The sequence below is a fragment of the Porites lutea genome, chromosome 7, assembly GCF_958299795.1.
Source record: "Porites lutea chromosome 7, jaPorLute2.1, whole genome shotgun sequence".
In the NCBI taxonomy this organism is placed as follows: Eukaryota; Metazoa; Cnidaria; class Anthozoa; order Scleractinia; family Poritidae; genus Porites; species Porites lutea.
Window position 1 is genome coordinate 25,279,129 of NC_133207.1, and position 16,247 is coordinate 25,295,375.

The 16,247-nt window shown below is 40.3% G+C and overlaps 1 protein-coding gene across 1 annotated transcript; it reads left to right on the top strand.

Moving 5' to 3' along the window:
* The first annotated feature begins 1,074 nt into the window (after positions 1–1,074).
* On the top strand, positions 1,075–13,947 carry LOC140944668 (uncharacterized). The gene is made up of 7 exons (XM_073393787.1): positions 1,075–1,797; positions 3,730–3,784; positions 4,883–5,085; positions 7,044–7,103; positions 7,541–7,625; positions 10,913–12,042; positions 13,540–13,947. The coding sequence occupies exons 1-7, from the start codon at positions 1,198–1,200 to the stop codon at positions 13,666–13,668; spliced, it is 2,262 nt and encodes a 753-aa protein (XP_073249888.1). The 5' UTR covers positions 1,075–1,197; the 3' UTR covers positions 13,669–13,947.
* Positions 13,948–16,247: the final 2,300 nt, after the last annotated feature.

The window sequence follows — 16,247 nt, forward strand, 5'->3', positions numbered from 1 at the left end:
TATTATCTGTTTTTCTTTTGTAATGTTCTTTCAGGAAGCCTGTTGGCCGATTAATTTGCTGGTGAAATTAAATGATGTTATCGTTTCTAGGATACAGATCATTATCCATCTTTTCTGATCTTTTTCATGATCAAAACAAGTTTTTAAATTAAATATTCCATTAATATCTCAGGTCTTGAACACTTTGAAGAGCACTTGAGACATTCAAAATTCGATTGAGAGATCGGAATATTGTAAGACATTGGACGAAATGGGTAATGAGCCATTTGTAAGCGCTGAATATTAAACGATGGTACGAGACTAGATATTAAGTGCGCCATGAATTTGAACTTCTATAACATCTTGCAATTTCATTTTTTTTTTCTCGCCTTCATTCAGCTTTTGTTAGCATTGTGTGTGATAGTGCTTATTTTGACTCATTCAGTGATCTGTTTTACTGTGGATTTTGTCAATTCTTTCCAGTGGTGAATGATAATCGATGCTTACAAAACCTGTACCAGGTGTTTGTGAGTGACGACGAATCAAATTAGCATACACAAGGCAGCTGTTTGCTTTTGTTTCGCCTTGTTTCAACGATGTCTAATTTGCATTTTGCGTTTATTACATCGCGAGCAAGAGAAATCAAATTGACAAAGGATTTTTTTTATTGATCCTTTGAAAAGAGAAAGGCGCTATTCTTATCAACTGTAGTAATTGCATAGCGCACCGGAATCATTAATCATTGTGAGTATTTTCATAGAAAATAATTTTTGTATAGTTCTTTTTCGATGAGAAAAAAAAATTAAAGCGCGCGGTTTTTTTTAGACCAGGATCGATTGAATATATTGTCACAAAGCATTAACAGAACCGCTTCGGGCAAGAAGCTATTATCCTGTTTGCAATTCAAAATGTGTTTTGGTCTCTGCACCAACAAAGCAAAAATAATCACTTCTGCGAATATTTTACGAAATAGGGAATATATTAGTTAAGTTTGTTGAAAGCGCGTTCGTACACTGGCGTCATCTAGTGTGGCAATTATTCAAAATTCTGTTGTCTACTTGATATGCGCATATTTAGAAAGAAAATGGATTCGTAAAGTGAAACAGTATTATACAGGTTAGTGATTATTTATTCCCCGCTCGCTAACTTTCCCAATCTTTTGAGAACAGATTTAGGAAAAAAAGAGACCGTTTTGGAGGAATTTAAAGACAGTCGGACATGAATAAGCCGCGTGAAAAAGGAGACAAAAATCTTGGACGAAGTAACTTTAAAGGTAGAGGCAAGGAAGCAGAATTTCGTACCAAAAAACAAAAGAATGAACTGCATATATTGAAAATGTCCCAGGAATGGGACTTAAGAAGGCAGAAGCGACGAATGGATCGGCAAAAATGGGTCGAAGAACGACGAAATCAGAAATTGCCCATATGGCAACGAGTTGGAAATCTGCGTGTCCAGGCAAATGAGGAAATCGCACATGATACTAGAAATGAACTTGTAAACAAGAAACAGCAAATTATTGAAAATTCAAATGAAGCGACTCAATCCCGAGTTTTAAATCAGGATGATGAAGTGAAGGAACTTTCATTTGAAACGCGAGGAAAGGACCTAGGAAGCGCGCTTCTTGCTCAAGGTTCAAAAGGAACGACCTTTAGAGAAAACGCAAAGACAGACACGGCCGAAATAAAGTTTATAGAAAATGAGAAAGTTAGAACAATGGGACAGCCGTTACTGTACAACGTGAGCACGTTAAAGACATTAAAAAACTCGACGCAAATCGCAGAGAAAAGACCCATCGCAGCGTTCAAAACGCCTTCAAAGGTAAGATCATGTAAAATTTTTATCGCGGATTATTTACACAAGGCTGCCATATTTAAGAACATAAAGATCAATATCCGAGCTGGTTAATATTTGCATACAAGTTCCCCGGTAAGAGAATTCTGAAAACTGATAACGCGCGCAGAGAAAAATATGCGGAGAGTAGTTTTTAATCTTCTCATAATACACGGTTTTGATTTTTTAAAAAAACCATAGTTGCACCTGTTCCAGTTTTCAGAAGCGAGACGCTTTCATTCGATTAACGTACGTATGGAAGGTAGAATTTTTGTTTTGAGCTGTTGTACATTTCGCCTATAATTTGCGTCCTACCGATGCTGTAACTAATGGTGTTAACCAAGTTATCTCTCATTTTTCACTCACGTTTTTCAGTTTCGTGTAAAAGGTCTTTATTTGTGGCACTGTTAATTGAAATCTCATTATCCAAGTCTAAGTTTCGCGGTGACAGAGGAAAAGAAATTAGATGCCTTAGATCAAGAACATGTCACGGTTCAAAGTCTCCTTGCCAACTTAATCATAAGGCTCTAGCAAATGTTTGAGTCTCAGGAAACAGTACTTGAGCTGAAAATGAAAAACAAATGAAAAAGGTACATTATACCTTGTAAAGGCCAGGTTACACACTCGCCGTTTTGCCGCGCGATTTTTGTAGCGATTATTACCGTACGCAGTTTTAAGGAATTTTTGATGCGATTTCCAATCTTTATATAGAGTATATAATGGTTACCGTAAGTTTCAACTGATGTCAACAGTCATCCGAGCCAAGGAGGCTTTTGGTCACTCTCATTGAAATTCCAACAAGTTTGAATTAACGGTGATTGCGCAGCGACAAATCGCCATGAAATCGCCATGAAATCGCCAGTAGTTAGTTACATGCGCAATTTCAAGTCGCATCTGAATCGCATTACTGAAATGAGGCAAAAATCCCGCAGCAAATCATCTGTGTCAGAAAATGAGCCTCAATGTGTTGGTGGCGCCGCGCATTTTGCCTACCACGAGGTGCTAAATGACATAAACGTTGTCATGACAAATGATCCTTTTTCGGGTATTTCATTGCGTTGGTGGTGAAGAATCCATTTAATATGAAAACAAAAATCCGTTTTCGTACTGTTTCCCCCCCCCCAAAAAAAAACCGCACACTTAAACAGAACTTTCGCGTGGCTTTTTCATTCTCATTAGACGACGTCTCGCCGCAGATTTTATTCATAGAAAGACGGGCCCGCGACCTTTTTTGAAAAATCAACCAATGAGAAGTAAGTCCAAACCCGCAAATCTTTTGCCGCTCGCCATACTTGCTATCGGAACAGCGATTTTTTAATTAGAATTGGTGGCCTTTCAACAGCGAGCCTCATTTGCATGACTAGGTATAACAAAGTGGTACAGAAGTGGTACAGTATTGAAAAAGCCATTCAAATTTAATCATAAATTATTTAGTTTAAAAAAATTATAATCACTGCTTATTTTTAGGCATTCAAAGGAGTAGTCATTGTGACTACTTTGTCTTTCAGTTCTAAGCATGACTAGATGACTTTAATTGTTTGAGCGTTTTTTAAAAAACCAAGGTATTCTGAATGCGGTAGAGAGACTTACACAGCACCGTACAGATTTTATCGCGCGTATTTATTTTGAGATATTGGTCTATGCTTTTAAAGGCAATTCACAGATTAGCACATCTTATATTAGAGCATGATTAAAACAATGAGTGTTTAGCCGAAGCCATCTTATTGGTTGATCCAATAAAAGTCTGTTGCTGCAGCGGTTCAAAGTAAATAAACATCTCCAGCTTCGATGTCGATGTTTGAGGGGAAATCGTTCAAGCTGGTTCAGCGCCATGACCACTTTTGCATAACAAGGGTCTCAGATCACCTCCCTTGCATCTGTTTAGTCGTAACTAACCATAAGCTGCTGTTATTTTTGCAGTCTCTTAATAATCAGGCTGATGAACATCTTGACAGTGGAAAGTCCTCAGAAATAGGTACTATTGACAACTGGGTGGATTGTGTAAACTGCTGTTTTTTGCCAGATTTTGTAATTTCTTAATAAACAATTATATACACGTATAACACTGGCCGAATATTAGCCACACCTGAGAAGGAACATGGCCAATATCTGGCCATTCTTGAGCAAATACTTTTGGCCATGAAAGAGTTTTATGATATGGCCAGAAGAAAGTTTTCTTGCGGGAACAAAGCGGAAAATCCCTCGAGTGAATGGGCAGCTAAATATCCATCTTGACCGCTCGAGTAGTTAACAACTGAAATTACATTTTTGCACGTAGATCACTTGGAATATAGTGAATATGAAAATAACGATCATTTCAATTTGAAATATGCAAGAAATTCTTCCAAATTAGGGCTTTGCCTGGCTTAAGGGTTCTCGCATGTATTTACGAATGAAACCCGAACTGGAGGGCGTGGTCTTCTTTTGGTTTAGTCTGAAGTAAGGCCGTATACAAAGCAGAGGATTTTGGAAAAAATGATTGGCAGCACCGCAATTAAAGGTTTTGAGACAGGAAATGGATTTTTGGTGTCTAGACTAAGGACCAGGGGAACAACATCGAAAGAACGAAGATCCTCGTCGTCTCGTTTAGTGTTTTAACAGGAGTGTATGCAGATTTTGGTCCGCCTCTATTATGGTGTTCCAGACGGAACGTCAATGCTTTTACCCATACAAATATCGCTTTGGGCCGTGAAAAAGTGAAGAAAGAAGGAGATGAACGGGAAACGAGGGAACCAGGGGGTTTCAGGTTCCCAGGGGCAAACCCTTCCCCGGCAAAAAAAAAACTGATTAAAGGGATTTCCCCGGGGAATTGCGCTTGGTTATATAGCCTCCGCCTTGGATAGAATAAAATCAAAATCAGCAGACCACGATCAAAGTAAATGTTAATATCAGTCAGCCCCTCTGGTAAAATAATTGTTAATCAAATTGACTTCGCAATATCTGTTATCATCTGTTACCACGGGAATATGAATATATTTATTTGCTAGCGCGACCAAACTTTGCCAGAAAGAATTAACAAATAACAAACGATGCACGTGGCGGAGAGAATTTTCTCGGCTTTTGGTGCTTTAAGCTATCCGCTTAGAAATGGCAGCTAGATTTAAAGTCCTACGTTCTTATTTCACAGGGCCGGAAAAAGCTGGGAACAGCAATGAGGCAAATCCTGTCGCAATACAAAAGCTTTTACGCCTGGAACCAACAAATGCACAGCCGGATAGGACAAACAGAAAAAGAAAGCTAGAGGCTATATACATTGATGGTGATATCGACGAAATGGTAGGCAGATCGAATGTGCATGAAGTTCGCGTTTTTTTTTTTGATACCTTAAAATTTGCGTGGGATTCGATTAGAGCATGCTTTGTGCAAAGAAAACGAATGCGCTGCTGTAAACTCGGTTTGCATGAGTGAAGAAAAATTCAAAAAGGTGTTTGAAATGAATCCCCTAATTATTGGAGTTAATGGAAATTTTCACCGGGAATGATGTTCAAAAGGAAAATTATCAAAGAAAAACAGACCGCGTTCGTCGAAATGTAGTTTTGTTTTTGTGATAATAATCTTTATACAAAATGTTTAACCAAATTTTTCATCCTTACAAGTATCTAAATTTAAGTTTTCTAAGTTACCCTGAATTTTAATACGAAGCATTATCAATCGCTTAGAAAACATTTGATGATGAAGTACATATACCTTAACGCTCACCGCAGAAATTGAAGAGTAATTTCAATTTAAACTTATCAATATTCTTTTACGCTCAAATTTTATTAACTTTACCAAATTTTTGAAAAATAATTACTGACGAAGCGGGACTCGTTAAGCTTCGATTGCTATATTCCTTGACGATTCAGTTTTGAGCGCCTTTTATCGAAGAAGATTTTATATACAGCTATTTCGAGAAAGGTTGTAGGAAAAAATGTGCACGCGACCATTCCCAAAGGTAATATGGAATATGCACAATACACTGCTCTTGACACTGTAGCTTTCGAACCTACTTTTGTTAGTTTCCTTTAGCACCCGCAGACATATGGCCATGGCCTCTCCTGCCATTCTTTCAAATTTCTTTGAAAAACAGAGAACTCAAACTACCACCCACAAAACCCTTCGGGGTTGTCGCGTGCCGTTTACCCGACAACTGGCTTCCCCGAAATAGCTGTGTATATATATTAAATATCCCTGACTCTGAACCAAGCGAATTTGATAATTTATACACTTTTGACACTTTGTTGTCACAAAACAAAAGAAAAAAGTAAGGACGAAATTAATACAAATATTGGGCGAATAGACCTTTTCAAAGTGATCAAGCTGAGTTATAACTGGTCTTGCTTCCAAATCAGTGTGTCGGCAACTTTCGCTTTTCACTTGTGATCCAAATTCAAAAGAAAGTCGAACACGTTCGTAAAACATGCGATTGAAATAAGGTCTTTACGGTGAATTTAAGCTAATTTAGATAACCGCGCAGTCATTTCGTGTGATTTCGACAGTTTATGAAAATCAGTCAGAACTCCTATTGAAAAGCAGTATTTTAGATTATGCCCGCTTCATAGCAACGCCAGAATGATTTTAAGTATTTTTGCATCTGCATTTAACTTACAAATACAAGGGAGAAGAAGAGTAAGGGAAAAAAAACTATTACACAAAAGGGAAGATAGAACGAATAAACAATTCGTCTTTCTTGGAGAAGCATATCGCGTAAATAAATTTACATATAAATTGGAAATTAATCTTTTTTCGAAGCCGGCAATATATACTGTAAACCCTCGGGAAGAAGATTGGTTTCTTCTCACAGACGATTTAATGTAGATATTGTATCTGATTTATTGACAACTCTTGACATACAAGATCACGGGAGGCAGACTGGAGACGAGGGACACGCCGTGGGAGGGGTAGGTGGGGAGGCATACCCTCCAGAAAAATTTTACATCTAGAGGGTCCAAAACCGGGTTATCTTCAGAATTTTTCATCACCTATTTTTTTCAGAAGAAACTGATTAATCTTGTTCGACTGAAGATCATTTTAAAACTAAACATTATGTTCTGAACCAAGTCTTGTCTCGTTCTGAACTCTTGCTAGCTAAGGCTCTGTTTTCAATACAGATTTTCTTTTCCGGCTTACGTTTTCGCCTCACCCAAAGCAGCCGAGTGATGGAAATTTTACAATAAAATGATTGTTAAAGAGACTCTAAACTAATTAGTTAATCAACTAATTATTTATATGCATTCATTTTTCAATAATTTTAGCCTTCTCTCATGCGTGTTGACAAGCCAACGACGCTGGAGAGTATAGCGAGAGAAAATGGGGTAAGCTAGAGAAAGTCTGTCCTTTATTCATTAAAGGTCTGCCTGCGCGCCTGGTAAGCTCTGAAGGGGAATGGGGAGGGAAAATTCGGGGGCGCGAAAAACGAGAACGGAGCGCGTTCTTCGCGTTTTAGCGCGCGCGACTTCCTTTCTTCCTGTTCTTCATTGCTCTCCTGCCACGTAGGCTAGACAGTGTTGGCAGTTTAAACTTGCCTCGGGCGGATGTAGGGCTTTTGACGCGAGAGGTGTAGCTACTTGTACCAAGGGAATAACAAGTTGGAACTTTTTACCTATATTGTCCACAAACTTTATTCCGGAGAGCCAACAACATAGCGGAGAAGAGAGGAAAATGGGAAAAGGACTTGTTCTAATTTTCTTTATTTTAATTTACTTCTGCTTAATTACAATGTTTAACGTTTTTATTTTATATCTTTTTCTAGCCGGTCACGATTTCAAGTTCTGCGAATAGTGCAGTAGTAATAAGACCCAGTCATAAAAGCGTAGATCAACCAGAAAACGATAAAGGTACATGATTTTGTTATCTTCAACCTACACTCCGCTCACCACGCAAATGTTAAACTTCCACGTATTATAGTTTTCGACTGAGGCACCACTTTGTGGATAAGATGCACGCTATCCCTCCATTTGGTTAGCAAATACAATTTGGCCTGATCTTAGTTTACCTCTCATGTCAGTTGCTGCTAGCCTAGTGCAAAACAAATGGCTAACCAGAAGAGTTGTTGCCAAATTAGGACCACTTTTAAGACTTTTAAAAGCGTCACAAGAGATGAAGTTACCATGGCGTCAGTCTTCACTGGCCTGTTTAAGACACCCTTGATGTTAGCTTTAAGTGCCTAGAACTCAAAAGTTTCGAGTCGACTTCATGATGTTTGTACACTCAAAGTTTGGTATGTCAAGGTGCAGTTGTTTAAAGAGGCAATGTCACGCTGTTTGCTGCCTTCGCATCAACTGAATTCATAAACTAATGACTCAATTTGTATAGATAATAGCATGATTTGTAGTAATATTTGGCATAAATACCACAAGTGATATTTCGAAATTGTTATACGTAACGTATACGTAATTTGACGAGCCGTTAGGCGAGTGAAATTTGAGAAAATTTTGAAATACCACCAGTGGTATTTATGCCAAATATCACGTACAAATCATGCTATTATTTGTTTATACTACTACCCGCAAAAGGTTTGTAATTTTCACATGTAGGTATTTCAAATTAAGCTGAAACACCACTGCTCTAAGCCAATCAAATTGCAGAAATTTCTTATGTAGTAGTATAATGTCATTTAAGACATATGTTTATCTATTTGACTGTCTCCTGCCGTTTGTTGCAACGTCGGATGGCAAGGATGGACATGGATTGAAACTTTCTTAAGTTTTAATGCTATCCCTGCAAAAATCCTCCCAGAGCTTATTATGGTTAGTGCTCCCTGAGAAAATTTGTTTGAGATCTTCATTCTTAACTCTACAGGGGCATTCTATGTATGGTTAAAGGCACTATGTAATGACTTCAGCACAGAATTGACCTAAAACAACAATATCCTAGTGACATCGCCCCTTTAAGATAAGCCAAGCCAAAGGGGGGAATTTCATATATCCCATGATGCATCGCTTCATACTATATTATCAAGCTTCCGAACGCACGTGATGCTATCAGTTCAACAGGGACGTGACAGTTGAACAGCAGCGGAAAGCGATTTGTTCTGCCGATAAAACTTTCTGTACCTTTGCTGCGTCGGTCTATTTACGATTTTCGTTTTACTATTCCAAATATATCTCTTGTTAAGTCAAAGAGAGTGTTTTGCCCGCCGATTATGAGTTAACTAGACTTACGATAGCAACGCAGTCCACACAAACGTTCTAAGAAGCTAGCGAGGAAGGTCTTTGCTTCAGTACGTCCTGTTTTAACGTGCGTTGACAAAGCTCTCCATGAATTAACAGGCGATTTCCACGACTTGTCTTGAAATAAATACATATTCTAGGTGTGAGATTTCTCTTAGTTGCTTGTTTGTGATCGGGGTGTTCATATTGTCAGTTCAATAATTCATCGATGCAGTACATCAACCGTACAGTGACTGCACACGCTTTTACTTCAACAAGCTCGGCTTATGTAGTCGAAAATACCGAGACCGTTTAAGAGCAAAGTGACGTCTATCGGAGATAAAATTCAAAGGAGGAAAATAGCTCCAACAAACAATAAAAATAACAAAGACATCTCCATATTTTTCGTAACACAACACGAGCTAAGCATCATTGTCAAACATAAACAGAAAAGAGCTTTAATAAGAAAAAAGGTTTTATACGCCGGTTGAGGTCCTACGGCGTGCTATTCCATGACATTTGCTGCCCTGTATATTTCAAGTTCCCCTCGCGCGGTTGCGACCGGAAGCCACCATGAGAAACCAATTTACCTAAAATAATGAGACAAAAAAGCTTCAATAACTATAAACCATTGAATTTAAACATTCATCATAAGCTCAAGAGATAATATTTGTGTTTTGATCAACGAAAAAAGGGCGAATTCAAGAGAAAATGTCCCATCTTCGCAGGACTTAGCCCCGGCGGGGGGGGGCACTTTAGGAATTTCTGGGTGGGGATGTGCCGCTGGGAGCCTGGAACCCTTAACCTTTACCAGAGCTAGTTCAGCTTAATTTTGCTACCCTATACTAGAGTAAACTTCCCAAATCCCCCTATCCTAGAGTAGCTGTGTACCTAGTCTACATAAAATCTTCAACCAGCTGATCAGTTTCCTGAAAAATGATACCCTATTCTAGAGCCAAACGCTCTGATTTATATACCCTATCCTAGAGTAAACTGCTTGAAAACCATACCCTTCACAGTGGCACATACCTATATAGGCCAGATATTGCAGTACCCCCCCCCCCCCCCGGGGACTTAGCATAAAGAAATTGAAACCTTCGTCTTGCATCTTAGTGGAGAAAGGGCAGAAAATGCGATATTTCAAAACGATCAAACCCATAAAAATCGCGAGGTCGAAAGAGGTCGGAACGTGGAACTAGTATCAAGCACCACTTTTCCGCCGATTTAAATAATTTATTAGGGCAAAACCTTGTTAGAATAAAGACAGTTTTCGATAACTGAAAGTCATCTAAATAAATATTCACTTGCGAGTTAAAACAGCATGGCTTAACGGGGTCGTAAACGAGAGCAATAATGCGTGAAATGACCATGGGACCATTTTACATTATTAATAAGATACCAAAGATTAACACGGCTCATTAAAACTTACATTGGATGAGCTACATCTTGAAATTCAGGTCGTTGAAAATCTCCCTCGAAACCCTCGAACGTTCTTTCCACCGCGGAGAGAGGAGACAAATTTGCCGTGAAGCATCATGGGATATATGAAATTCCCCCCTTTAGCCAAGCCCTAATCGCTCCACGCCGCTCGCCGCAGTCGCTCGACGCGACAGCAGGGAGCGACGAGGTAGAGGCCTTTGTATTTCCAGAATCTCTCAACTGATGAGCGCAAAGTAGCGTTTCTTTGTGAGCGGTGAAAAAAAATTACGAAACAATAGTGTCAACGAAAAGTATTGTATTGTTCTGTTTTCGAGGGAAACCCATTCTTAGTGCTCGTCACGCTTTCTTCTCTGGACACTCTTCACCCACCTCTCCCACTTGAGCTTTGGGGCCTGATGCTATTTGCCACGACGTTGCAGCAGTGTAAAAATTGCACCCGGCGTTCCCCTTGGGGCTCACCCGGACTGATTAGCATCATACTAGGTGATGGCTTACAGTAGTTCTGTATTTTCTCTTTTGTTTTCATTTTATAGAAGAAGCTATGCCTCAGATAAAGCAGTGCTATTCCCTGCAAAATCGGCGCGACGAAACTCCAAACTTTAACTTCTTCGCAGCTAAAAAATCTCCTACAAAATCTAACCCAGTTTCGATTTGCAAGACATCACCGGTAACCATGACGACCACATCAGCCGCGGTTAAAGTTCAAGTAGCAATGCCGTCGGTTCCTGTCGATTCCAAATGTATCGTTTACTTAGCGAAGGCCCCAGTCCCATCTCCCACTCCTGGGACTCCCACTAACCCCAGGCCAGGTTACCTTTTGCCTGTATACAAGGCAAGCACCAGAGAAGCGGCTTATGCATTTGTGCCAGCTGGAGCACAACGGACGCACCGGGTGGGGGACAAATCGATGTCACCACTGGAGGGACGCGCGCCTAATCATGTCAGAAGCGAATGTAGTCTGAACGGCAGTTGTACGACAGTTGGACACTACGTGACCCGCCCTTATCCTAGTCCGAACTCAATGACTGCCTTAAAGGAAGTGCATACTGGGTGTGTCCCCGCTACGGGGAAGCTTCTGTCGGGTTCACAGGCGCCACCCGCACTGTACAGTGATCATATCCATTCCAAATCAAGAGTTCACTCATGTTGCGACTTAATCAGCGATACCGCCGCGTTAAATCCTTCGCGGACTGACTCGGTCAATACGACTGGATGCTCAACAGGCGGCAGCAGTAAGAACTCCTTAGTTAACATTCTGAAAACGATAACTACACACAGCGTCGGTCTATCGAGGGGAAGTGCGATTCCGCCCAGCTCTGCACCGTCGCTGGTTCAAGAGATTTCAGGCGGCACGCTATCAGCTTCACAAGGAAAGCCTCCTTACCCGCCTTTATGTCGAATACAGGAAATTGCGCCAAACCAAACGGTGTTGAACAATCAAGAAGCCATTTTCAACCCGATGTCGGTTTATGTTCGGGCCAAGCTGGTTCCGCGAGAGGTGGTGGCGGTAAATCAAGGCGTGGAGCCCAGTCCTCCACTGGTCGAGTACATAAAGACTAATGCAATATGCGACAAGGAGCTGACGAAATGGAGCGTGAAAAATGTGGCGGATTTCATTGCTGCTACGGATTGCGCAGATAAGGCGGAGTTATTTTTAGAGCAGGTTTGTAATACAATCTCTGATTTTTGCCAAAACGTCAAGTCTGGGTACCGCCAAAGCTGAGAGATTACACAAGGTGATACTCGCAGTCGTTTTTGTATTGCCCCTTAGAAAAATGTATTGATATTAATTTTGTTTTCGAATTTGACTTTCCTTCTTTGAACTTAGCAGACTTGTGTACATAACAGTACTTTCAGCTTTAGCACGATAAAGAGAAGTTCCTGTAAAAGAATGGAATAACTACAGACTACGGCAGTGACTTCTGCAAACGATTAGACTTTCTAGCCTTCTAGGATAAGGACGAAACCCGTGGGTTCCGTCTAACAGCACTTTCACTTAGCTGGCTCTTGTGGGACGTAAAAGAACCCTACGTCTGTTCGAAAAAAAATAGGGGATGTAGACCCCGGCGGTGTGGCCAACCTTCCCTGGGAAGGGTGGGTTATCTGTAAGGAGAGATCTTAATACAGGGATAACCTCATGATCTTTCTTCAGGTGTCGTAATGGCTTCCTGCAAATGGTGTATGTTTATGTGGTATAGCTTCATTCAGTTTGATGCAGGCACTAGTCTTAGTGCCCTGCAGTGTTCTCGAAGGCTGATTTAGCACCAGAACGGGAACGTCAGTTGACGACGGCGCACGCAAATCAAACAACTGGCTTGACCAATGGCTGAGCGGCAAATTGAGCACCGGAAGTCGAGCTTAGTCCTTTCTGCGCGCTTTCCTGTCGTCAAATGACGTTCCCGTTCTGTCACTAAATCAGCCTAATATTGTAGACAGTGGACGTACGTCAAAGACGTTTAACCTTTTATCTCCCATATAAGAAAATCCGGATTCCGGAATCTGGGAAATGGTTGCTTGTGGAATCTGGAATCCGTAAAATTTGATTTGTCGAATCCGGAATCCTAGGCTTTGGAATCCGGAAGACAGCGTAAGGAATCCGAAGCTCCAGTTACGATTGGTTCCGGAATCCAAGTTCCTCCGACAAAGATTCTGGAATCTAGTACCTAGTCCCACAGCGTGGGATACAGAATCCAAGACTCTCTTGGGTTCCCTTAAATGGGCAACTTTTGCGTGAAACAAATAGCTCCTTTTTGTACGTGTCATGAACGATACATGTATAGTGTCCATCTACCGTTTGATAGTAACGAGTTTTCTATCCGCAACATTACACTAAAATTGGCATACCATGATAATCTTATTCCTCAGATTTTTTCTTATCTTAAAGAACGTAAAAAGTATATACCCTGCCCTGTTAGCCTCCCACGCAAACGTTCTTAGAGGTTCGTCACGCGTTCCTACCCCACGTGGGGGAGGAAAGATTGCGTGACGAACCCGTAAGAACGTCTGCGTGGGAGGCTACTGCCCTGTACGCTGTAGTTAAGCGTGTCTTTCCCTTTTTGAAAATGGTCATTTAACAGTCCAGGTTTAACGCAGTTACCAATCAAAAAGGTGTCATTTTGCCATGTTTCATAATTTGTATTTAATTTTTGTTCCGTTGTAGGAGATTGATGGTAAAGCACTGCTTTCATTGTCCCCTGAGATGCTAATGAAGGGAATGAACTTAAAACTAGGACCCTCAGTGAAACTCTACAATCACATCATAAATTTAAGAACGGCCTTGTCGCTTTAAAACTCCAGTCTCAATCAGACCAGCAAGCGAGGTCAAAAGCTGATCGTATACATGCACATCTTCCATTCACAAGCATACTTTCTCTCTTCCAAACGGAACCTGAACATACCCGGTTCTATTTATAGTGAAGCGTACGAAAATCCCCGGACGAAGTAAACGGACGAAAATTAGTTTGCTATCGCGCATGCGTTTAACAGGATATTTATTTTGTATAATCCGCTTTAAGAAATGTGATCAATGTATATAATGAATTGCAGAATAAAGTGTTTTCAAATATAATCTTGAGAGTGGTTTGATATTGACCATTTGTGGTTAAGAGAATCAATTCAATTATTTGTTACGCCTTTGTACAATTCAACGCGAAGAATTACGAAAATTCAACATTATATTAAAAGTTCATGCGGGGATAAAAAATGCGACAGAGCGCCGGAATCGATCTGATAAGGATTCGCAACTAAAGTTTGATCTTAACAACTAAGTAACATTAAAAAGCTGATGTTCCAACGCGGTTATCCGTTCGTCAGATCCGCTATGACGAAGGACTAGTTGTCGGATCGTCAGCAGTCTCAATCTCTCTACGGTGGCCAATTTACTTTGTAAACTCAGTTGATCAAGCAGCACCATACTAGCTTTAGAATCCTCATTCATTTGATGAGGGTTCGTTATAAAGAAAGGCTGGCGCTGAGTAAATCACCTTTAATTAATCATAATTTTTATTAGGTATATCTCTCAGGTTAGTACCCGCGCTGTGATTAGACAATTTTGAGGGTCGTATTCTCCCTAGTCTGCTACACAGCCGTTTTTAGGGTCGTCACGCAATGCTCCTCCCCACAGTGATGGGGAGGAGTGTTGCGTGACCACACTAAAAACGGCTGTGTAGCAGGCTATATTCTCCGGTACGAGCCGCTAAATTTGCAAGTATTCTTTCCTGGGCGCCTAATTAACCTCGGAGATAAAATAGATATCCTATAGTATCTTTACAATCTCTTTTTCTGGGTCCCTAGTTGCGAATCCTCATTTTTCCCGTTGATTTCTGGGAAAAAATCCACTCGGTAACTTACAATACGGACGGATAACTTGACAATTAAGGTGACTCGACCCAGTTTTTTTGGGGGGGTACCATTCTACTTTGAAGCTCTCTGGTATCCCCACCTTTACTTTTATCGTAAGTCTAACACATAGAATGGATAACATATAGATCAATCTACAATATAACATAAAATTTTTGGCGATCGGAGTAAATGTCACGTGGTTATAATGCCACGCCCCTTTGAGGTCTGAGTCGAAAATCTGCTGTCGCCGGCATTTTTGCGTGAAAATCTCTCGGCTACACATAGTGCGCATTAGTGCCTTGCGCTGAACAGAGTTTCACCAAAATCGCAAAGACCCAATTCGAGAAATTCAGCGGTTTTCAAATTTAGGTCATAATTTATGCGAAAATGATAAGCAAACTTTACACGGATTATATCTAATAAACTATGAGATTCATCTCTTTATTTTGGGCATCGTTATAACAGATGGGTCCTTGCAAGTCAGCAAAACGCTTTACGGCCTTGTAAATGCGCGCGATTTCGAGCAAAGCAAACATATAGAAATTATAGTTTTCGCTATTTGTTGACGTTTGTCAGCGTTTAAGAGTCCTTCTCACCAAAAAAGCATTTTCTTAAAAATTCGTAGTTTTTTTTCCTTCAAATTTTTTCAGGGCCACAATTGATTAACTGACTACCCGGACTCTGAATTTCATGGTCATTGAAAAACTGTGACATTATCTTCTATAAGCCCAAACTTGAGTAAACATTGAAGATTTTTAGTGTTTTGGCTGAGTTTGTGCTTTGGGAGTTGTCTATTGTTTGTAGTCTGTCATTATACAGCATTCTTGTTCAGCACGCGTGCAATGACCACGCTTGGCTGACTTCCGAATGCTCACCGAGATATAATAATTAATAAATGCCGGCGACAGCAGATTTTCGACTCAGACCTCAAAGGGGCGTGGCATTATAACCACGTGACGTTTACTCCGATCGCCAAAAATTTTATGTTATATTGTAGATTGATCTATATGTTATCCATTCTATGTGTTAGACTTACGATAAAAGTAAAGGTGGGGATACCAGAGAGCTTCAAAGTAGGATGGTATCCCCCCCAAAAAACTGGGTCGAGTCACCTTAAGGGGTATTTCAAGTCGTTATTTCATTCTATTAGTGGAATAATAAAACTAGACTTGCATTTCAGTACTTCAACACAGCTTCCTATCGAAACCATTTTTAGCATGTTATCTGTAAAAGCTCCTTCGATGGAGGTTTTGTGCCCAAATACGAGTCTCTAATTAGAGGGGGTTTATGTAAATACAGTAGGACGTTTTTGTGACCTGTTTTCTCGAGGCTTATGGTACTTTGCGAAACGAAACGAAACGAAACGGTACTTTGCGAAACGGTTACAACACAATGCTTCATCACACCTTATCTAGAGTACCTAGAATTCCAATGAAAGCTGAAGATTTGTAAAGATAAACCTGGAGCAAATTTCCTCGTTAAGTCTGTTTCCAAAGAGCAGCATGTATTACCAGACGCCATCTTGGA